Source organism: Poecilia mexicana, unplaced genomic scaffold (genome assembly GCF_051168715.1).
Source record: "Poecilia mexicana isolate PSO_F unplaced genomic scaffold, ASM5116871v1 scaffold_23, whole genome shotgun sequence".
NCBI classification, from domain to species: Eukaryota; Metazoa; Chordata; class Actinopteri; order Cyprinodontiformes; family Poeciliidae; genus Poecilia; species Poecilia mexicana.
Window position 1 is genome coordinate 21437217 of NW_028263392.1, and position 23157 is coordinate 21460373.

General features: G+C 40.4%; 1 protein-coding gene across 5 annotated transcripts; it reads right to left on the reverse strand.

Annotated features, from left to right (window-relative positions):
* Nucleotides 1-695: 695 nt before the first annotated feature.
* LOC106906582 (uncharacterized) lies at nucleotides 696-22863 on the reverse strand. 5 transcript variants are annotated; one of them, XM_088003552.1, is made up of 17 exons: nucleotides 22634-22863; nucleotides 21548-21935; nucleotides 20971-21057; nucleotides 20371-20436; nucleotides 20146-20298; nucleotides 19766-20072; nucleotides 18552-18837; nucleotides 18211-18444; nucleotides 14652-14743; nucleotides 14449-14553; nucleotides 14043-14233; nucleotides 13788-13952; nucleotides 13452-13696; nucleotides 7937-12081; nucleotides 7297-7576; nucleotides 6959-7194; nucleotides 5889-6590 (listed from the first exon to the last, which is right to left on the reverse strand). In XM_088003552.1, exons 2-14 carry the CDS (start codon nucleotides 21793-21795, stop codon nucleotides 10265-10267), a joined length of 3996 nt encoding a protein of 1331 aa, XP_087859678.1. In that variant the 5' UTR covers nucleotides 21796-21935; nucleotides 22634-22863; the 3' UTR covers nucleotides 5889-6590; nucleotides 6959-7194; nucleotides 7297-7576; nucleotides 7937-10264. The 5 variants fall into 5 exon arrangements, with proteins under 5 accessions (XP_087859680.1, XP_087859681.1, XP_087859678.1 ...); XM_088003553.1 differs by lacking the exon at nucleotides 6959-7194; XM_088003551.1 differs by having other exon boundaries at nucleotides 5889-7194.
* Between the last annotated feature and the right edge of the window lie 294 nt (nucleotides 22864-23157).

A 23157-nucleotide genomic window follows, 5' to 3' on the forward strand; every position in this document is an offset into this window, starting at 1 on the left:
AGACTGTCATGAAAAACTCAGTGCATCGACGTTCTAGTTAAAGGGAAATTTACTCCAATAAAACTTTTAGAAGTCGACCTTTGAAACGAGTATTACAGAGAAACATCTAAGACAAACAGTAGAATATTATTCAGTACAGTTAACGAGGTCCTCCTGTGTTTTCTATTTTAACTTTGTTTTAATCTGTTTCTTTCTGTATCTAAACATTAAAAGTTATAATCATGGAAAAATTGAGTTTTGATAATTGTCAGTAACAACTGGTAATAAATAATGTGATGTTTAAAGTAGTTTTTTGTGCTTTTAATGGATTATTCTGTTGGAAACGTCTTCATCAGTGAGGTTGGGTCAGGATGTGACTCAGATGGTGAAAAGGGGAAACTGAGTGAGACTGAAAGGCGATGAAACGGAAAAGATACAACCTGAGCATGAAGACGAAGTTCATCATCAACTTCATGTTTCAGAACATCCAACGGTTTTATCTTTAGTTTGGTATTTGTGCAACATGAACGGATTATGATTTGATCGTCTGGACTGAACTGACCGTCTGATGTCGGCGCAGCGGAGAGTAACGGGAAGGAAACGGATCTGTGCAGACCAGTTCTGGTGTGATGCAAAGACGACCAGACAGTCGCAGAACCACAAAACAGGAACTCCAGAGTTTTACAATAAACCAGGCTTATTACTACATAAACAAATAAACTTATTCATGTTTTTATTTTTAAGCTTAAGCTTTAACACAAAGTGATGGCACTGCATAAAAAATACAATTTTATTATAAATTTTTTTATAAACAAAGTGTGTGTGAATCTTTAGGCCAACTTCCACTTATTCTCTAGTTTATCCATCATTGGATGGATGGAGGTTAAAAAGACTTAAAACATCACATCACAGAAACAAATGTTAAAAATGATCCAACAGGCTGAGCAACAAAATATTAAGTTACAGGTACCATCATTTGTTCATCATTATTATTATCATCATTATTAGCTTGAACCAAAAATCAAAACCAATGTCTGATTTTCAAAGCTTCATTTTAACCATGTGAGGTCTGAGCCAAACGATGCAAGTTTTACGTGTGTTGGGTCGGTTGGACCCCATTTCTACATACAAGGTAAGTACATTTTTATTATTGCTTTTGACAGTTTCAAGTTATTTCAGTGACCATTGTGGGTTTTTGGTCATAAACAAGAGAGGTGCCAACAATTTTGTCAATGTGTGAATAGAAAAGTAAACCAGGAAGCCGGCAGAGCAGATGAAACAGAAGAGCAGAAGATTGATCGTTAATTCTTAAAAATAAAGGCTTTTATGCTCAGGATCAGTACAGTTACATCCAAACACTCCACTTGTGTTTTAGACCAGAAACATTTAGAAACAATTGGATATAAATGCTGTTTTGGGGAGACTTCCTGGTTTCTAATGGCTTTCTGAAGTCTGCTGCTGAGGTGGGTGTTGACCTGAATCATCAGATAAATTACCAAGAAGCAGCAACAATCCAGGACTCGGCGAATCCAAAAGACATTACGTCCCAGTTTGGGACCCTGGACCAGAAACCCAGACAACTAATGCCCAGGGTATCACCAGTTCCAGGAGGTTAGGATCCTGGGAAAAAATTTTCTCCAAGACTAATAACTGGAATGAAAATTTAACTTATGTAATTAAACTACATCCTCTCCTATGTGGACCCTCATGTGTCTGTTTAAATGAGGCTTTTGGTAAAATCTTTTCCCACAGATATGGCAGCTGTAGGGTTTTTCTCCCGTGTGGATCCTCTTGTGTTTGTTTAAATTTGATTTGTGGTTAAATCTTTGTCCACAAACGTGACAACCAAACGGTTTGTCTCCTGTGTGGATCCTCTGGTGGATGTTTAAAGTTGACTTCTGATTAAAACTTTGTCCACAAATCTCACAACCAAACGGTTTGTCCCCAGTGTGGATCCGGGTGTGCTTGTTTAAACTCGACTTTTGGTTGAATCCTTTCCCACAAACATCACAACCAAAAGGTTTGTCTCCTGTATGAATCCTCATGTGTTTGTTCACAGCCGACTTATCACTAAATCTTTGACCACAAACATCACAAACAAATGGTTTTTCTCCAGTGTGGATTCTGATGTGTATGTTTAAATGTGACCTTCTGTTGAATCGTTGCTCACAGAAAAGACAACCGAATGGTTTATCTCCTGTGTGAATCCTCATGTGCTTCTTTAAATTAGCCTTGAGGCTAAATGTGTGTCCACAGACATCACAAGCAAACGGTTTGTCTCCAGTGTGGACTCGTGTGTGCATGTTTAAATCTGCCTTTCGACTGAATCTTTTCCCACAAACGTCACAATCAAAGGGTTTTTCTTCCATGTGGATTCTCTTGTGTTTGTTTAAATCTGACTTTTTGTTAAATTTTTGCTCACAATCATCACAGTGAAACGGTTTCTCCTCTGAGTGGTTCCTCATGTGCAGATTTAAGCTTGACTTTTGGTTAAATCTTAGTTCACACGAACTGCAACTGAACGGTTTCTCTCCGGTGTGGATTCTCCTGTGAATTTTTAGGTGAGATTTCTGGTTAAATCTTTGTCCACAGACGTCACAGCTGAATGGTTTCTCTCCTGTGTGGATTCTCAGGTGTCGGTTTAAAGAGTTTTTTAGGTTGAAACCTTTACCACAGTCATCACAGGTAAAACCTTTTAAATCAGTTTGGACATTCGCTGAGTCGACGTTTTTAGCCAAACAGTTTTTTCCTGAACTGGGTCTCTGTAGGGAGCGCTTCTTAACAAACTGTTCGCTGCAGTCAGAGCAGCTCAGCGACTTGTTGGCGCCGTTTCCTCCTGACTCTGCAGCTCTAGTTTCCTTCCAGTCGTTCTCACTGTCCTCGGTTTCAGAGCCGGAGTCTGGTGGGTGTTTCAGATGAGAACCACCATCATCATCCTCCTCTTCATCCTCACTGACCTCTGTCTCTGAAGAGCAGGAAGTGTCTCCATCAGTGTGTAGGTCTGGGTTCCTGCTGGACTCTGCTGCTCCACCGTCCTCTTCATCTGCTTTCATCTGGCCAGCTGAGCTGCTGGTTGGAAGATCTCCGTCTTTTGGCTGATGAAGCTGTGAGAACAGAGGTTTATCTTCATCATCCTCACTCTTCATAAGAACCACAGTGAGTGGAAACCTGGTAGGATCGGACTCCTCCTTCACACTGAGCTCTTCATCCTCTGGGCTGCTCCAGATTTCCTCCTCTTCCTCCTTGATGTGAAGACGCTCTGCGTCCTGCTGGTCTCCACCAGGACTCGGCTCTTCATTAGCTTCTTCTTTAACCAGCAGCCTCTCCTGAACATCTACAGAAAACACAGAAACAACACACACTGTGAACAATTAGAGTTAACATTTCTAAGAAGGTAAAACAGATTAGTGAAAGAATCTGATTAACATCATCAGGTAACGATGCTGAGATTCATCACATGTTGATTAATGAAGCAATCAGTAAACTGGAAAAATGAAGAAAGTTCTGAGCTATAAAGAAATAATCTACCAAAGTTCTGACCAGAACCAGGAACCAGAACCTGGACCGGCTGCAGATGTATGGGATCATTTTAGGTTGATTTTGGATTTTCCTCTTGACCATGAACTGTTAACAGAGCGATGAATCCAACCTACAAACTTGTTGTGTTTTTTTTTTTAGAATAACTGCCTGAGATTTTTAAACATAGTTTCCTCCTCCTGCTCCAGCCTCCGTTTTATCTGAGGTTAAACCATCATTTGATAGGAAAAATCAGAGATGATGTCGTGGATCCATCTCCTTCCACTCACTGTAAATGAGTTTGGATAAGCAAACTATTACAGTACTAAGCTTATAACCTAAAATCTCACATGTTTATGTAAACAGTTGAAAAGCAGAAAAGTCTCTGTAGTCATGGAGGAACGGTAAAGTTTGAGATGTTAGATGTTTATTTCTGTAGATTTTCTAAGGACCAAGAGAAAAATCTCAACTCAAAGCTTCTCATTCATGTTTTCTAAAACATTGGAGCCGTTTATCTCTGGATGGACGAGCAGCTCAGACCTGCAGAGTGACCGCTCCGACTAAAACCAACGAGGGAAACTCCAAACCTGACGATGACTTTTGGACGACGTTCAGTAAAAAAGGACAGGAAGTTTTGTTGCGTCTGTTCACAGATGTTAAATCACCAAGAACTGCCTCAAGATTTCCTTCTTATTCTGTTTTGGTCATTGTTATGTTAATGAGTGCCGTGATTTCCAATAACAATACATTTTTCTTCTGAAAAGTATCAAATCGTTGATAATTCAGAAAAATCTTAACAATCAGACATAATTTTGTTTGTAAAACATCTTATCTTTCCCAACAATATAAATATTATTCTGTAGCATTTTTGTAAAATAGCATAAAAAATGACATAAATTTAACTGGAGGTCTATTCAGAGAACAGGACCTCAGTGAGAATGCCTGTATAAAATTTAAATGAAATATAAAGAGTGAATAAAACTGTATAGATTTAAAGTTTATTGTAAAATGATAATTTCACAGTGAAAAACCACAACCACAAATATTGTCTGTGCATAGAAAACATTGAGAGATTATTTGAGATTTAACAGTTTCGTCTCCAATCTCAATCAGTTTCCAGCACGAAGCCCAAGTCTTGACTAAATCACCCTTTAAAGCAGAACTCATCTTTAATTCATGTAAAACTTTAAATATGAGTCAACCAAATCAGTTTAAATCACTTGATTTAATTATTTGGTCATTTTTAAGCCAGTGCAATTATGTATAAAGTATATAATAAGATCCTGTCTCTAAATGTCCAGTTTAAAATCAATGAAGCCAAATACGTGCTGCAGGCAAAATATATCACAATTAACCCAAGGTTCAAATAAATGATAAATATAACACTTTGTCCTGAAAAATATAATCTGTATGATTTAAAAAGTCATACAGAGATCCTTATTGCTCAGTAGCGTGTTGGATATCTGCTGCATTGAAAACTGAACAACAATGTGATTTCAGTTTAAAGATTTTCATAAAATATATAGCTATTGCCTGTTCTGTTTGTAAGAGGTAGCAACAAAAGAAAGTGTAAGTTTTAGCATATTCATAATCTTTCCTGTTTATTTTTATATGATTGTAACAATATTTATTTTTGTTTTACTTCTTATGAAACTGGCCAAAGTACAGTATGTCGCACACGAATAAAAACCATGTGTTTGGCAGATATTTTAAAAAAGGGGCTTATTTTTAAACCATCCTCTAACTTGGTGGCATTTTGATCAGGGATCGACGCGGCCCCCTACTCATTTAAAAACATCCGCCTTGCGCGGTCACCAGATAAACTGGCCACCAGTAGATCTGACACACCGTAACAAGCCTCAAATGCAGACAGCAGCTTCACTAGTTCTCATTCAGGTAAATCCATCATCTTCCTAAAAATTACTGCTAACCTGTAACTAAAGTCCAAAGTGGATGTGAATTAGGAGAAGACACCGACCTGATGTTTCCATCTGAACGTCAGAGCTAAAAGCAGAATCCATGTTTCTGTGTTTCTCCTCTTCTGCTGCTTCCAGTCGCTGTTTGAGCTGCTGTCTCTACATTTCCGGTAGCGTTTCTGTCTCCAGATCGTTCCGTAAAATGCTACAGTTCAATTTTAACCCGCCTTACGGCCAAAACCAGGAGAAAAGCCTCCTGTCACCGCGACTGGACTGAAGAGAAGCTGGAGTCTGCGCACTGGGAGGAGAGGCCCCGCCACACATCAAAGGAACAAAAGCCCGGAAGTCCCGCCTACACAGGGCTACGAGTCAGTCTGTCCGCCATATTGGTTGGGCAAAGGCGAGCTATGTAAACAACATTTGTAATCGAAAGTATTACTGTTTTAATTGGTAGAAAAGTAACTGACCATGAAAATCTGATTTTAGACGTTTTTAATTCATTTTGCTGCAAAAATATTTTATTAATACTGATTTGAAATAAACAAAGGAACTGTTATTTTTGGCTTAACAAAATAAAAAAAGCTAAGCTGATCATGACAAAATGTGCAAATATGCAAATTTTAGAATCTGAAAGGAAAATTACAGTGCCATGCAAAACTATCAATAACCATTAAAACCTTCTTTTAACGTGTTTTTTTAGCTGATGTCAGTCTGAACTAACAGTTTGTACAGAAATAGGAACCAAATGTAAAATGAAAAGCAAAAAGACGCACCAGCAGTTTTATAATGTCTAAGGAAACTAGATTTAAAATATAAAATAAATTAATCAAAATAGAAATGAGAGTAGCTTCAACTGCAGCATATCTGAGGAGCTCCTCACAACTGCAGCTTCTGTTTTTCATGGAACCAACATCCAGACGACCACATCGTTATTTCAGGTTGCTTCAGCCGTCCTTAAGTCCACCTGCTCTGTCGCCTGCCAGCAGCAGGAGAGCAGAGCTACGTCTGAGCTGTGTTAGAGTACAGCGGCTCTTCCTCGGATCGGTTCAGATCCGTCATTCGGACCGCGGCGTAGACAACATCGTTATTGGTTCTGCCTGACGCTCTGACAGGAGAATCAGAGCTTCTTTTAAAGAACTTCACCTCAGCGTAGGCGACTGTAGTGAAGTCATCCACAGCCTGAGAAGTAAGAAACAGAAAACACGTTTTATTTTGTGGTGTTGGGGTCGATCCGATCCAGTATCACTGTCGGAACCAAAACAGTCTCTGTGGTTTTAGGAAGTAATGTACAGTTTGTGTCCAGGATGTGTGGGATCTGCAGAGATGTTAGCTGCCCTTTTCCTGACCCTAGACCCAGTGGCGCAAAAAGTGGGTATGCAGCGCATGCAACGCACAGGGCCGCTGCACCAGAGGGCCGCTGCACCAGAGGGCCGCTGCACCAGAGGGCCGCTGCACCAGAGGGCCGCTGCACCAGAGGGCCGCTGCACCAGAGGGGGCGTCAAAACCCCGTCTGGAGGGGGCGGCGCGCCGATGATGCCTTCACTTACACTTCACCGCATCCTTACACTCCTTCACCTCGAGCACGGTTTTTGTGACGGTTTCCTTCAGGTCTTCTTGAGTCACTCACTGAGGCTGGATGGAGACGTGGAGCTTCCTGGACTGGAGCCGAAACTCTGTGTGCTTGTTGGTGTGGAGGAGGACGAGTTGACGGATGGAAAATTGATTTCAATTTAGGTTTTCCTCTCACTTATGAAATTTATTTATGTCATTTCCTAATAAAAACCTGAAATAAAAACCAATATTCATATTTCTGTGCATCATAATCTGACAAAGGCTTTGTGGACAGAAAGCAGCTTTAGATGAAAGTTTTTTTATTAAGACTCACCGTCTCTGACTGTGATGTTAAAGTCTCTATAAATATGATCCATCATTTCTCTCCAGGGAACATCGGTACCGTCCAGAGTCAGACTGGGTCAGCTGGGTGATGGACACATACAGAACTCCACTTTCATACAGAATGATGTATTTAAATCTGCCTTCATTTGTCCCAATAAGAACTTCCCTCTGCAGAACTGTCCTCTTCCAGAGGAACCAGAGGACCCAAAGGAAGAGGCGCCTGCCAGCGTCTTTATAGAGGTGAAGATCTTTGCTTCCATCCAGCAGAGCTGATAGAATAATCATCAGTTACTTTCTGATCTCAGCATGATGCAGTCTGATCACATTAACCCAGTTATAAATAAATACACAGAACTTAAAGCTCAGTTAACAACCGTGCATCTATTTAAGGAACAAAGCATATTCCCATTCTGCTCTATTCATAAACTTCGTCCTAACTGGTTAAACTGGCTCACAAATGCAGTAAATCAGGTAAAATGTTCCTTTATTATTAAACTTCTGATGGCTGATCTATTAGCCGATACTGAATTAAATTAGTTCACAGATATTAAACTAAAATGAAGCTAATTTAACAGTTAAATGTTTTAATCTCAAACTGAAACATTTCAGCAGCTTTGATAAAAACTCACCTTCTACAAGATGAAGTCTGAAATCACAGATTTCAGCTGATGATGAAGATTCACCCAAACCAAGTCTGTAAAGTCCAGAGTCGGACCGCTCTGAGATCATCCCAGACAGAATAACAGGTGTAGAATATCCAACTCCGTATCGACCCGACTGAGCGTCCAGGCCGTGTGTTTGAACGTTTCCTGCTTCACATTTCTCCCTGCAGAAGAACCTCCATGCTCCATCCTTCCTATAGGTACATGTCACTGTAATGTTTCCTCCAGGAACTTGAAGATGTGAGTCGGTGCATCATCAGCTCTGCTGTTGTTGACCTGCAGAACAGATCATTGGGTAACAGCAGAACTTCCTGTCAGGTTCTGCAGGCTGAGCTCAGCATGTTCTGCTTTCCAGTTCACTGCAGACACTGAATCATTCTGGTTAGATCATTATCGTTACCATGGAAACTCAATGTAAATCAGCCTGGTTTGGTTTAACACGCAACACAGATGTTAATCTACTGACTTATTAGCAAACTAAAGACAGGAGGTTAAATAATAAAATAACTTTTTTAAAGAGTTTTAAAAGTTGCAGTTCAAGCACTGAAATAGAAACTTTAACAAGAACAGAACAGATTTAATAATATCTGAAATTAAGAATCTTTACTTTCACCGTCTGCAGAGGTCAGTTTAAGAAATAACTTATTCTGTGTCTGAACTTTATCCCTGATTCCAGTTTTAAGTCCATCCAGAACTGAAGGTTCTGTTCCCATCCAGAACTGAAGGTTCTGTTCCCACGGGTCCAAAACAAGTGGAAGATCCTTCCTCAGAGGAAAATCTGGAAACTGTCAGGAAAGTTGAAATGTGGCAGAACTTAAACAGGCATAATTAATACTGAACTGAACAGGACAAAGCAGGAACAACGAAAACCCAGAAAGCTGGAAACAGGTGAATGAGGTTAGACAGGCGAGTTTGATGGTTTAAAGACGAAATCAAAGAATTAAAAAGTACTCACAGAGGAAGAAGCAGCAGAACAAAGCCAGACGAACGCTCATGGTGAAGCTCTGACGTTCTGCTGGCTCTCTTCTGTTTCATCACTTCTATGATTGAAGATGCTCCTCCCTCCAACTCCTCCCTTCAGTTTCTCACCTGCAGCTTTACATCAACACATCTTCTCTCTCTGGAAAGGGCTCAGATGCTTAGAACATTTTTATTAAAAAGAAAACGATGAAAGGAACAGACTAACAATAGAATGGGTTTATTATAAAAACATAAATAAATTTACTAGTATTAACATCAGCAAATTTGGAAAAAAACACTACAGGCAACATCTGATCTCCACTTCTGGACTACAAACCAAGTCAAAGCGTCCTTCTAGGTGAAAGCATGACAGCAGCTGTACTCCAAAAACACGAAAACATTAAAGATCCCAGATAAAGAGCAGCTTAAATAAACTTCCTTTATAGGTTGGCAGAGACATTCATCATCAGGAGGGAGTTCTGCTCATATTGTACTGTAAACACATTTAAAGCAAAGGGTTCTAATGTTAGAAATGGTTTCCCAGTAATAAAAGCTCTACAGCTCAAAGTGAAGAGATTAAAATCTTCCAAATCATTTATTATTCTGAAATTTGGCAAATATAAAAAGCTCTAATCATCCTACTTGCAGAGAAAAGGTTTACTTTGATTCAATGTCAGGCAACGGAAATGAAGTCTTGTTTTTATAGTATAAACTAATTTTAACAAGTTGCACAAGAGTCCAACAAAGGAAGTTCTTTAAAATATTCTTACATGTACAGAACTTCTGATATGAAAAACTTTTTCATATTCAGCTGATAATCACGCCACATGAAGTCCTCAGTTTGACAGTTATGACCATCCAGGCAGCAGAACAAAACAAGTGTTTGTGTCCAGATATGAGGCACATAGAAGTTCCTCCGGACAGAAAAGCAGCTTTGAAAAAACAAACATTTCTACTAAAAGCAGACGACAGAATGACATCAAGGACATCGACTCAACTGCAAACATCTGACAGAAAAACGTTTGTCCATCACAACACACCGACAAAAACAAAAGCTTAAGAAAATCACAACTCAAAAAACATTTTTTTATATTTACATGTCAATTTCATAGAAACAGATTTAAACAAAAAGCACCGGCATTCTTTTGAAGAAACCTTTGATTGGACGGCAGCAGGCGTGTTGTTTTTATAAAGTCTGTTGCTCTATAGAGAAAAGATGTGTACTGTAATATCCCACATGTTTTTAGCAACCTATTGCATTGTAGAGTTTAAAGAATCATGGTTCAAAACTAAAATGGCCGAACTTTAAAGCTTTACTTTAACAGCTGTGAACATTTAAATCTGAACACTTTGTCCATCCCTGTGGACGTTACTGTGTTTGATTAAATGTGACTTTAGGTTAAATCTTAGTCCACAGACATCACAGCCAAACAGTTTGGCTCCGGTGTGAAGGGTCATGTGTTTGTTTAAATGTGCCTTCTGGTTAAACCTTTGCCCACAAACGTCACAACCAAAAGGTTTGTCACCTGTGTGGATTCTCAAGTGTCTTTTTAAAGCCGACTTCTGGTTGAATCGCCGTCCACACACATCGCAGTCAAATGATTTTACCTCACAGTGGATCTTCATGTGTTTCTTTAAAGCAGACTTTTGTATTAAACGTTGTCCACAGATGTCACAAGCGAATGGTTTCTCTCCTGTGTGGGTTAGCTTGTGCAAGTTTAAATGTGACTTTAGGTTGAATCTCTGATCACAAACACCACATCTATATGGTTTCTCCCCTGTATGGACTCTTACATGTTTGCTTAAATATGACTTCAGGTTGAATCTTTGTCCACAGAAATCACAACCAAACGGTTTTCCTCCAGAGTGGATTTTGGCATGTTTGTTCAAGTTGGATTTTTGGTTAAATCTTTGTCCACAAACATCACAACCAAACGGTTTCTCTCCTGTATGAATCCTCATGTGTATGTGTAAATATGACTTCAGGTTAAATCTTTGTCCGCAAACATCACAACCGAAGGGTTTTCCTCCCGTGTGGATTCTCATGTGCTTGTTTAAATTAGAATTCTGGTTGAATCTTTGTCCACAAACATCACAGCCGAACGGTTTCTCTCCTGTGTGGATTCTCTTGTGTCTGCTTAGATGATTTTTCCAACTGAAACTTTTACCACAGTCGTCACAGGTGAATAATTTGACATCACTCTGGACTTTCCCTGGACTTAGTGTGTTGACATTTTTCTTCCCTTTAGTACTTTTACTTTTAGCTGCCCGGCGTGAAGACCTTCCTGTTGAATGATGGGTCATGTGTCTCTGCAGAGAGCGCTCGTTAACAAACCGTTTACCGCACTCGGAGCAGCTCAATGAACTGACGGCGTTTCCTCCTGACTCTCTGCCCTCCTTCCAGTCAGTCTCACTGTCCTCAGTTCCAGATCCAGAGTCTGACATGCGCTGATGCTGGGAGTCAGGATGGCTCGCTTCATCACTTTCACCACCAACATCATCACTGTCATCACCACCATTATCATCAAATTCAGAGTCACTATCACCATCATCCTCCTCTTCATCCTCACTGACCTCTGTCTCTGAAGAGCAGGAAGTGTCTCCATCAGTGTGTAGGTCTGGGTTCCTGCTGGACTCTGCTGCTCCACCGTCCTCTTCTTCATCTTCTGCTTTCATCTGGTCAGCTGAGCTGCTGGTTGGAAGATCTCCACCTCCTGACTGATGGAGGTGTGAGAACAGAGGTTTCTCTTCATGCTCACTTTTCACAAGAACGACATTTAGTGGAAATGGATCCGTCTGCTTCTCACTGAGGCGCTCTCCCTCCAGGCTGGTCCAATGTTCCTCCTCTTCCTGCTTGATGTGAAGCAGCTTTAGATCCTGATGGTCCACACCTGGATTCTGTTCTTCACGAGTGTCCTGAGGAGAATGTAGATCTGGGTTCCTGCTGGATTCCTCTTCATCGGTCTCCATCTTGTCATCTGAGCTGCTGGCTGGAAGACACCGGCCTTCTGTTTGGTTCTGATGAAGCTGTGAGAACTGAGATTCATCATCTGGTTCCTCCTTGATGCGGAGAGCTTCTGGTTTCTGCTGGTCCACAGCAGGACTCGGCTCTTCAACATCCTCTTCTAGAGCAACCACAATCTGCGGAACATCTGGGAGCAACACCGAAACACATCATGTTCATTACAGACAACTGCAACTCGTCAACATTTCAGTTAATTACAAGTTAATTAGTGAAGCCATGACCCCTCTGGTTTAGAGAAGATGGAACAGAAACTGGTGCAGCAGTACTTTCTATGTGAAAGCAGAGCAAAGACTTCGTACCTGGGTAGAGTACATTTTGTTAGTCACAGCTGCGTCTATGAGAGACACTGAGGCAAATGTAGAAGGACGAGGCTGAGCGGATCAGACAGAGAACATTAAAGACGACCTGGAGAGTTTCTGAGAAAACGAAAAGGCAGAACGTGATCGATTTTTGATTCAGAAATTATTACACACTGAGGAGGAAGAAAGCACTTTGTCCTTAAAATTAATCATAATCAGAATTCAGTCTTGCTAAACGAGGTCTAGCTTTCCTAATTTAATAAATTACCAGTTTTCATTACCAAAGCAGCTGTGATGATTTGATACTCAATTAAAATTTTTAATCAAGTTAATTTCAGGGTCTGAAATTAATCAAAATGATTGGATTTTAATAAACAATCATATTAACAAATAAGCAACAATTTCAATTTAAAAACTATTTGGTGCTCAGTTATTAAATCAATATATCAGCTCAACAACAAAGATATTCATAGTTTTTCATGTGTTCTTCAACCATCATATTGGAGCAAAGTGTTTTTCTATCTGTTCACCTTTCCACAGTTTCTCTGGTCGTTCATGGAGCTTCTTTAGAAATGCAGCTGCTGAAATCAGATTTGCTGCTACATGTTTTTAGCATGTAGCAGCAATGCTACATGCTGCTACATGCAATGCTACATGTAGCTGCTACATGTAGCAGCTCAATGAATAGCATTGAGATGCTACTCATTGAGCAGCTACATGTAGCTGCTACATGTAGCTGCTCAATGAGTAGCATTGAGATGCTACTCATTGAGTAGCATCTCAATGAGTAGCATTGAGATGCTACTCATCTCAATGCTACTCAATGAGTAGCATTGAGATGCTACTCATTGAGTAGCATCTCAATGAGTAGCATTGAGATGCTACTCATCTCAATGCTACTCAGCATTGAGATGAGTAGCATCTCAATGCTAACATTGAGATGCTACTGTAGGCTTGGACAGCTTCACTGACAGATGAGTTTCTGAAGCAGACATTAACCCCCAGAGAGCCGAGAGAAACGCCTGCTGCCCAGCGCTGTTTGAAAATGTGCGTCAGAATTATGGGTGTACCAGAAACGACAATGCAAAGTTCTGGCTCTCTATGTTTTTAAAAAAAATGGCATGCAATAAATTGCGCTAAAATTTTTAACGCACTAAAATCCATGTAATTAGTTGAAATTACAACATTTGCTTCTTACTCTGGCCCCTGCTGGCTTGTGACTTTAATGGCTGCTGCGTGCTGGAAGCTGGTGCGACGAACAGCACGCCGTACTGACGAGGGTCGCTCTGTGTCGCGGCAGTAAGACGAGGGAGACCACGCCCCGATGCCACCCGCTTCCCTACAATGGCCCTCTGAAGCTGTGGGATGTAGCGGTAGTCCTTTTCCTCCTTTATAGCATACAAACACCACTTTCTGGATTTCTTGTTATAAAGTTTGCGATATCTGAAGTTAGACAAACAATAAAAACAGATGAAAATATTTATATCCAAAGTCTTTCTTGATAAGGCAGAGTACAAATAAAAATACTGCATACTGTACGGAGCCGTCGGGTTTTCTCCTGGGCGGTCTGTGAACGTGGTGGTTGTAATCCAGGCCAGCCAGGAAGATCCGGGCTTCATAGACCGGACGGCTGAAGCTGAAGCGTTTGCTGGCATACATCAGGATGTGGTTATGGAAAGATTCCAGCTCAGCCGTTGACCTACAAGTTCAATGAGACCCGTCAGATCACATCAGCTTTTTCTGAAGCGCCATAAATGTAGAAACACGGAATAATTAAACACATTCATACCTAAAGTGTAAGTACTTGTGTACTTCCTTAAGCCAGCGTTGATTCAGAATAACTTCCGATAAGGCCTGATGGGCCACGGACCCGTTTTCTATCCAGGCCTTGTCTCTGCGTTCCCCAGACGGACGCTGGCCGGCGTCCAGGGGCCACTCGTGCTCTCCTGTTACATGGTTAAGGAGGCCAGCCCACATGTCCTAAATTAGAAAATAAACGTAACAGTTTAAACTTACATTGATCAAATATACTATTGGTATAGTGGTTGCATTTTTTTCACCCTTGATATCACAGTTATCAATGTGCAGGAATGAATACCAACCTCTAAACTGGTTTTATTTACCCCACATAGCAACAACAACTCAATGCTGAAGTGCTAGAAAAATGACATCCAGGATGTTTGGGTGCGACTCACATAGAAGTTATCAAAGTTTTCAGTCATCTTGCAGCAGAACCAGAAATAATTGCAGATATCTTTGATCCACTGCAGCAGGATGGAGCAACCCTTTTGCTGCCCTGCCTTAATAAACACAAATAAAGAAATAAAATGAAATATTGGAGAAAAATTTACAAGTTTGACATTTTTGATTTCTCAATTTTAATCACAAGAAAACTTACTGCATGCATCTTCTTGGCCAAGTTTTTGGAACCATGCCACATGTCCAGAGTGTGCAGCACGCCGCTGTCCTTATACTTTCCTTTGACTGGGTCTTTCAAATAAAGAACAGAAATGCAATTAGGAATACTGCTGCACTGACAAATAAAATCCTAAGAGGTCAAGCATTTATTACTGAGCAGAATAAGAGATAAACCCACTAGCTTTGAAAAGAAAAGAAATAAAATTGTATGAATATTTTCCGCACTCGTCTATGAACCAAATCATAATGAGATATTTACAGACTTTTTTTTTTATTTCTAATGAAATAAGTCACTGTAACATACACAAATATGTACCATAAATGCTTTTTAAAGCCTCGTCTGTAACACAGCTGCTTATTAAATACAGACATCAGCCTATGAAAGTCATTAATCACCATCTTTATTTTCCTCCTCTGCACCAAAACCACTTCAGTCTTCTTCAGTGTCAGAATTACTTCCTTAACCCGTTTTGTTTTCGCTCTCTGTAGCTGAGTTTCCACTGACTATAAAATTGTGCAAATCAAAATTGCGTAATTGATTCACGCCACTTTTGGAAAAAAAAGAAATCCCTAAACCCTTACAGTATGAAGCTGTAGGACTTTACACTGTAAAAACCTGCAGTATGAAGCTGTAGGACTTTACACTGTAAAAACCTGCAGTATGAAGCTGTAGGACTTTACACTGTAAAAACCTGCAGTATGAAGCTGTAGGACTTTACACTGTAAAAACCTGCAGTATGAAGCTGTAGGACTTTACACTGTAAAAACCTGCAGTATGAAGCTGTAGGACTTTAGACTGTAAAAACCTGCAGTATGAAGCTGTAGGGCTTTACACTGTAAAAACCTGCAGTATGAAGCTGTAGGGCTTTACACTGTAAAAACCTGCAGTATGAAGCTGTAGGACTTTAGACTGTAAAAACCTACAGTATGAAGCTGTAGGGCTTTACACTGTAAAAACCTGCAGTATGAAGCTGTAGGGCTTTACACTGTAAAAACCTGCAGTATGAAGCTGTAGGGCTTTACACTGTAAAAACCTACAGTATGAAGCTGTAGGGCTTTAGACTGTAAAAACCTGCAGTATGAAGCTGTAGGGCTTTAGACTATAAAAACCTACAGTATGAAGCTGTAGGACTTTACACTGTAAAAACCTGCAGTATGAAGCTGTAGGGCTTTAGACTATAAAAACCTACAGTATGAAGCTGTAAGACTTTACACTGTAAAAACCTGCAGTATGAAGCTGTAGGGCTTTAGACTATAAAAACCTACAGTATGAAGCTGTAAGACTTTAGACTGTAAAAACCTGCAGTATGAAGCTGTAGGACTTTACACTGTAAAAACCTGCAGTATGAAGCTGTAGGGCTTTACACTGTAAAAACCTACAGTATGAAGCTGTAGGGCTTTAGACTATAAAAACCTGCAGTATGAAGCTGTAGGGCTTTAGACTGTAAAAACCTGCAGTATGAAGCTGTAGGACTTTACACTGTAAAAACCTACAGTATGAAGCTGTAGGGCTTTAGACTGTAAAAACCTGCAGTATGAAGCTGTAGGGCTTTAGACTGTAAAAACCTGCAGTATGAAGCTGTAGGGCTTTAGACTGTAAAAACCTGCAGTATGAAGCTGTAGGGCTTTAGACTGTAAAAACCTGCAGTATGAAGCTGTAGGGCTTTAGACTGTAAAAACCTGCAGTATGAAGCTGTAGGGCTTTAGACTATAAAAACCTGCAGTATGAAGCTGTAGGGCTTTAGACTGTAAAAACCTGCAGTATGAAGCTGTAGGGCTTTAGACTATAAAAACCTGCAGTATGAAGCTGTAGGGCTTTAGACTGTAAAAACCTGCAGTATGAAGCTGTAGGGCTTTAGACTATAAAAACCTGCAGTATGAAGCTGTAGGGCTTTAGACTGTAAAAACCTGCAGTATGAAGCTGTAGGGCTTTAGACTGTAAAAACCTGCAGTATGAAGCTGTAGGGCTTTACACTGTAAAAACCTGCAGTATGAAGCTGTAGGGCTTTAGACTGTAAAAACCTGCAGTATGAAGCTGTAGGGCTTTAGACTGTAAAAACCTACAGTATGAAGCTGTAGGACTTTACACTGTAAAAACCTGCAGTATGAAGCTGTAGGGCTTTAGACTATAAAAACCTACAGTATGAAGCTGTAGGGCTTTAGACTATAAAAACCTACAGTATGAAGCTGTAGGACTTTACACTGTAAAAACCTACAGTATGAAGCTGTAGGGCTTTACACTGTAAAAACCTACAGTATGAAGCTGTAGGGCTTTAGACTATAAAAACCTGCAGTATGAAGCTGTAGGACTTTAGACTGTAAAAACCTGCAGTATGAAGCTGTAGGGCTTTAGACTATAAAAACCTACAGTATGAAGCTGTAGGGCTTTACACTGTAAAAACCTACAGTATGAAGCTGTAGGGCTTTAGACTATAAAAACCTGCAGTATGAAGCTGTAGGACTTTACACTGTAAAAACCTGCAGTATGAAGCTGTAGGACTTTACACCGTAAAAACCTACAGTATGAAGCTGTAGGACTTTAGACTATAAAAACCTACAGTATGAAGCTGTAGGACTTTACACCGTAAAAACCTACAGTATGAAGCTGTAGGACTTTAGACTGTAAAAACCTGCAGTATGAAGCTGTAGGGCTTTACACTGTAAAAACCTACAGTATGAAGCTGTAGGGCTTTAGACTGTAAAAACCTGCAGTATGAAGCTGTAGGGCTTTACACTGTAAAAACCTGCAGTATGAAGCTGTAGGACTTTACACTGTAAAAACCTGCAGTATGAAGCTGTAGGACTTTAGACTGTAAAAACCTGCAGTATGAAGCTGTAAGACTTTACACTGTAAAAACCTACAGTATGAAGCTGTAGGGCTTTACACTGTAAAAACCTGCAGTATGAAGCTGTAGGGCTTTACACTGTAAAAACCTGCAGTATGAAGCTGTAGGGCTTTAGACTATAAAAACCTGCAGTATGAAGCTGTAGGACTTTACACTGTAAAAACCTGCAGTATGAAGCTGTAGGACTTTACACTGTTAAAAACCTGCAGTATGAAGCTGTAGGACTTTAGACTGTAAAAACCTGCAGTATGAAGCTGTAAGACTTTACACTGTAAAAACCTACAGTATGAAGCTGTAGGGCTTTACACTGTAAAAACCTGCAGTATGAAGCTGTAGGGCTTTAGACTATAAAAACCTGCAGTATGAAGCTGTAGGACTTTACACTGTAAAAACCTGCAGTATGAAGCTGTAGGACTTTACACTGTTAAAAACCTGCAGTATGAAGCTGTAGGGCTTTAGACTGTAAAAACCTGCAGTATGAAGCTGTAGGGCTTTAGACTACAGGACTTTAATATAAAGCCAGGTTTACAGCTGACGCATTAAACCGGTCATGAGGAGGCTCCAAACATTCGTCTCACTCTGCAGTTTGTGCTGTCCTGTTCATCACGCAGCAGTCCAGCCTTTCGAAATCTGTTGCACCATGAAAATGCTCAAAGCGTGTGAAAAACAAAGCTGGCTGTGGTCTGGACTTACCAAATAGAGCTGATATCTGTGACTGAGAATCTGTGCAAACTTCAGTGAGTTTAACCTCCTGGTGGATCTGCTCAAAGCTCCTGATGAAGCCTTCCCTCTCCATCGTCACACAACTCCTCTGTGTCTCTCCCTTGTCAATGTTGACTATTGATAGGATTTCTTTGGTTTCATTCTCCATGATGGTGTAGGTGCAGAACTGAGCAGACGACCCAGGACTGCCCATGTGACCACCAGCTTCAGAAAGTACCAAATGCACAAGAAAAAGATTTCTCATCAAAGCAGGAGAAACAGAGTTGCATGTGAACATTGCCTGTCGTTCTATAACTGACCATTAGACTCACCAAGTACAACAACATTTTCCTTTGATTTCAGCCTGGAAACGACGTCAGCTCTGCTGCTGTCCCAAAAGTCCTTGATGGTTCCAACACAGTAGGTGTCCTGTATTTTCAAGAAGGTTGACCAATCCACTATTCCCAACTTCATAAACTTGAAAAGCAATGCAACTTTGGCATAGTAGTTGCCAGACAGGATGATATTTGATGCCAAAAGGAAGTCGCCAGCTTGCATCCCGTCTTTGAAAGTGGGCTGGGAGTTCCACTCCCACACACAGTGATTGTTAGGACACATCTGGAAAACAGGTTTAAAAACATTTAGCATTACTTTCCAACCATCACAGCAATGATACATCAGACAGCAGCACTTCCTCTAGGGGGAGATTTTAGGGTTGGTAGATTGTTTTGGTGATTATCAAATGGTCAATACTTGCATATGAAACTCATCTTATCCACTGATTTTTTTCTACCAACAACAGTCGTCCTACTATTATCAACTGTGAAACTTTTTTAGCTATACTTAGTTCAGAAATAAATCGGTAAAGGCTAAAATCAGATATGCTTTTTAAATATCTGTGATTGGCCAGAAAACTGCATTCGGCGAACTCCTACTTTCTTTTAATAGCAGTCATTGGAGTAATGAGCATTAATACAAATAAAATATATTTAACAGCTATTAAAAAGTACTTTAACACGTCTCAGGCATTAAGATCTTCTGCTCTGTTGTATTTATTTAGAAATAGCATATTTGTAAGCAATAATATTGCAGTAATTTAGTAATTGTGATGTTATTTCAGTCATTTATTTAGGGATTTGTGATATTTAGTGATCTGAACATTATGTGTGTTCACCCGTGTGTGAATGCAGCTGACTCAGCGCCTGGGAGCCTCACAGATACGGAGTCTCAGCTTTTGCCAACTTTGGTGTTGGTGCTTTTGAAAGCCCACAATCTGCTGGCGCTAGCCGAGCTAGCGGTGTGGCCTGGGGCGTCCATCGTGACCCACGGCTGTAGACCGAGTTTGAGAGAGTGCTACAAGTAGACGAGCGACTGCGTACAGACGGAAAACGCTCACAAGGATCCTGCTGTGCTTAGGCTAATAAAGTCAATAATATTAACTGTGAACACCTGCAATTCCTACATGCTGTGATCTTCTTGGTGCGGCAGGCGCTCTCGTTGGCAGGGCGCCCCCTTGGGGAAACACTGGAGTAGTAAATGAACATACCCACTGCATGATGACAGCTGTTCCTCTGGACTTGATCTGGACTTGGAATGGTCCAGTTGCCTGACACTCAGCCAGTGTCACCGGGTCTTTAGCCGTACACACTGGGATGGGCAGCAGCAGATACCGAGCGAGTTGCATCAGACAGACATGGTAGGTGATGGCTGCCGGATGATTGGTGATGTCATCCTCACTCTGGACCGGTTGGGACTCGGCTGACTCTGTGACCAGAGTGTCATGAACTGTGTCCTCCATGCCGACGGCCGGAAGAGCATCCAGAGGTAACTTCTGTTCACCGGCACCAGCAGCGCTGATTGAATACAAAAAAACAATGAGAAAGGAAAATTATTTTCATAAAAAATTACTTTTAGTTAGGAACTCACCGAACGCATAAAGGGGGCATGTAATCCTCCTCCTCTTCATCATCAGTGTCGTCATGGTAACTGCCTTCCCCCATGCTATTCTCTTCCTCTGAAGCTGAAACGTCTCCGGTGTCGTCCTGCGGAGCCCGGGTCCAGTCCCCAGCCCAGTCGATGCTATGAACCAAAAATATTAATCTGATACCAAAACGACACAATTCAGGTTAAATATGTATAAATGATACTTACACACAGTTCTGAATGTGATTGAAGTCACTTTCATTGATGTCATCATGAGTGTCCAGCGATGAAATGCTAACAGCAAGAACATGTAGAAATAAAAATGGCATATAATCTCACCTGCCGGAGTTTTGTCTCTCTGCCTTTAGTAACTTGAAGAAATTCTGTGCTTCGTCTTCCAACATTACCTACATTTTATGTCAAATTATTTTCCTCTATGCAGAGCAAATTCTGAACATCTAAATTTACAAAGAAATATCCACAACTTTGCTCCTTATTTCTTTTTAATTGTAGTCTACGGTGCCAATGCAAACGTTATTATACATCTCTGTCATTGTATGCAGCAACTAAGATTATAAAATCTAGATTTGCAGGATTTAACTAAATAATTTCAGGTCCTAGTCTCTGTAGAAAATAAAATACTTGAGGTTAAACCATTAACAGATTTTTCTTCACAAATTAAAATCTTCTTTAAATGATGGGCTCCGATTTTCTATTCACTTTTATAATTGTAGAATAAGACGTACATTATAATCTGTCACCATGACTACTGCTCAGGCTGAACCACCATGGTGAACTTGGCAATATAAGCGCCCAATATTTTCTCACCAATCTGATGATGAGCTGCGGACAGAACAGGACAGGGCGGTCCGATGGCTGGTTGTAGCTGAAGAAGTCAAAGCACCAACTTCACATCTACAATAAACCACACCGTACAAAATCTATTTGGAAGCTATAGACAACCTTCACCATGATATACACTCACCTTATAAAAAGATGATCTACAGACAGCAGAGCATTATGTCAAACATGAGCACATTCATCAGAAGAAAAAAAAACTCTCAAACATTCGGACAAACACTAAACATCTGGATTACAAACAGCCAACACAACAAGCTAGCTGCTAATGTTGTAAGCAGTTCTCTCATATTTTATTTACTTTTTGTAAATACTTCATTATATCAGGATAATACACACAAAGTAATTTCACTATTGATATCATTCTGATTGAAACAATATGTTGGGGTGAAAGAGTTGGCAGTGATCGCTAACATTACTCCCATGCTGCTAGCTAACAAGCTAACTGTTAGCAACAAGCTACAGAGTGAAAAGAGAATGGTGATAATGTAACTGTCGTAGTTGTGATGTTATTACACAATAAAGCAAATCCAGCAGAGACACCTACTTGTCTAGCAGAAACGTGGCTAACTCTGCATCGGATTTGAAGCGTTTCAGGTAGAGTAGCTCCCTCCACCTCAGAAAAGCCGCTCCGATGTTTATCCTCGTTTTATTCCGGGCTCGGTCCAGTTCTTTCTTTTGAGCTTGCTTTTCATCTTTGGACTTCTTCCGCCTACCTCTCCTCGTTTGTTGAGCAGGTGCCGCCACTCGAGGAATTGGCAGTTTTCCTGCAACGTTAGGTTCCCTCTCCGCCATTAGCACAGCTGCAGCACACCAGCAGTCTTGAGCTTGAGTGATGGAAAACGCTGAGCAGGGGAAGGTTGTTGGGCAGCACGTACAGGAGCTTGATTGACTCTGCTGAGACACCCCTCCTGGCTCTTACTAGTGGTATATTTCTGGAAATAGTAGCAAGGTCACTGGGATGAGCCAAGGGAGCTTGATTTTTAAATAGATCATCTGTCTCATTCTACTGTCAGCAATTTTTGACATTTTTAACAAATTACCTAATATATATATATATATATATATATATATATATATATATATATATATATTATATTATATTTTAAAGTTGCCTCTTGCAACTTTAAGTTATTAGCAGCAATAGATCAACTGTTGTTCCCAAAGCTGCCTCAGCTAAAAAGAAACTCAGAACCAGGCATAGCATATATAAAGACAAGAAAGAGAGAATATACAGCGATTAGTGATGTCATACACATCACTGGTGACGTCAGGAGCGGCCATGTTGAAACGCGAAGTCGAAGTTGCTCCCACATTCCCAGTGGAGAAAGTGATTTTTCCAACTGGGAAATTTTCTAGTTCCAAGTAGAACTGGGACGCACCATTAGTGTTGAGCTGGTGCATTTCATACTTCACGGTTAAACGTTAGTCAATGAGTGAAAATAAAACTTAAACAGAGTCTATGTCTCCATCAAACAATCATTTACCAATAGCTAGGGGTCCAGATCCTCTGGACGAAGAACAAGGAGAACAAGGGGCTGGTAGCTCTGCGACATTAATAAGAATAATTTAATAAATTCTAAACTGTAGCTGCCATCCAAACAGCTGATATAATGAAGTAAAACATACTAACCTAATCTGTCCATCTGAATCTTGAAAGCAGCATCCATGTTTCTGTGTTCCTCTTGCTCTGCTGCCTCCAGTCACCGTTTGAACTCCTATCGCTACATCTCTGGTAGCTTTTCTGTCTCCAGGCCTTCATTTAACTGTTACTGAACAGCTAGGGTTCGGTTTTAATGTAATTAAATAAACAAAAACCAAAGAAAACACGGCGGACGAGGCTTCAACTACAGCCGTTCTGCTAAACAGAATTTGGCGCCTGCGCACTGGCGACTAGGGGCTGAACCCGGAAGTCCCGCCCAGAATCTTCTGAGGGAGTTGAATCCGCCTGCGCATGAGGGACTTATGTCAAGAGCGACGCCATATTGTAAGTGGCATTTTGTTTAGAATATATAGCTGATCTTTTTTTTTTTTAAATAAATATATATATTTTTAAAAGAAAACCATTCAGCCATTGTTTCATTCCACAGTTCAATGGAATTCAATTCAGTTTAATTCAAATATATTAATACAAATGAAAATTAAATGTTGTAACTC

What these genes read in the sequence shown, in the direction of transcription:
- LOC106906582 (XM_088003553.1), bottom strand. Translation starts at nt 21,795, where the DNA reads ATGGCGGAGAGGGAACCTAACGTTGCAGGAAAACTGCCAATTCCTCGA. An exon ending in CAGCTGTCATCATGCAGTGG is followed by an intron (nt 18,838 to 19,765) that starts GTATGTTCATTT and finishes CCTGTTTTCCAG; the next exon opens with ATGTGTCCTAACAATCACTG. An exon ending in CACAAGTACTTACACTTTAG is followed by an intron (nt 13,953 to 14,042) that starts GTATGAATGTGT and finishes TTGAACTTGTAG; the next exon opens with GTCAACGGCTGAGCTGGAAT.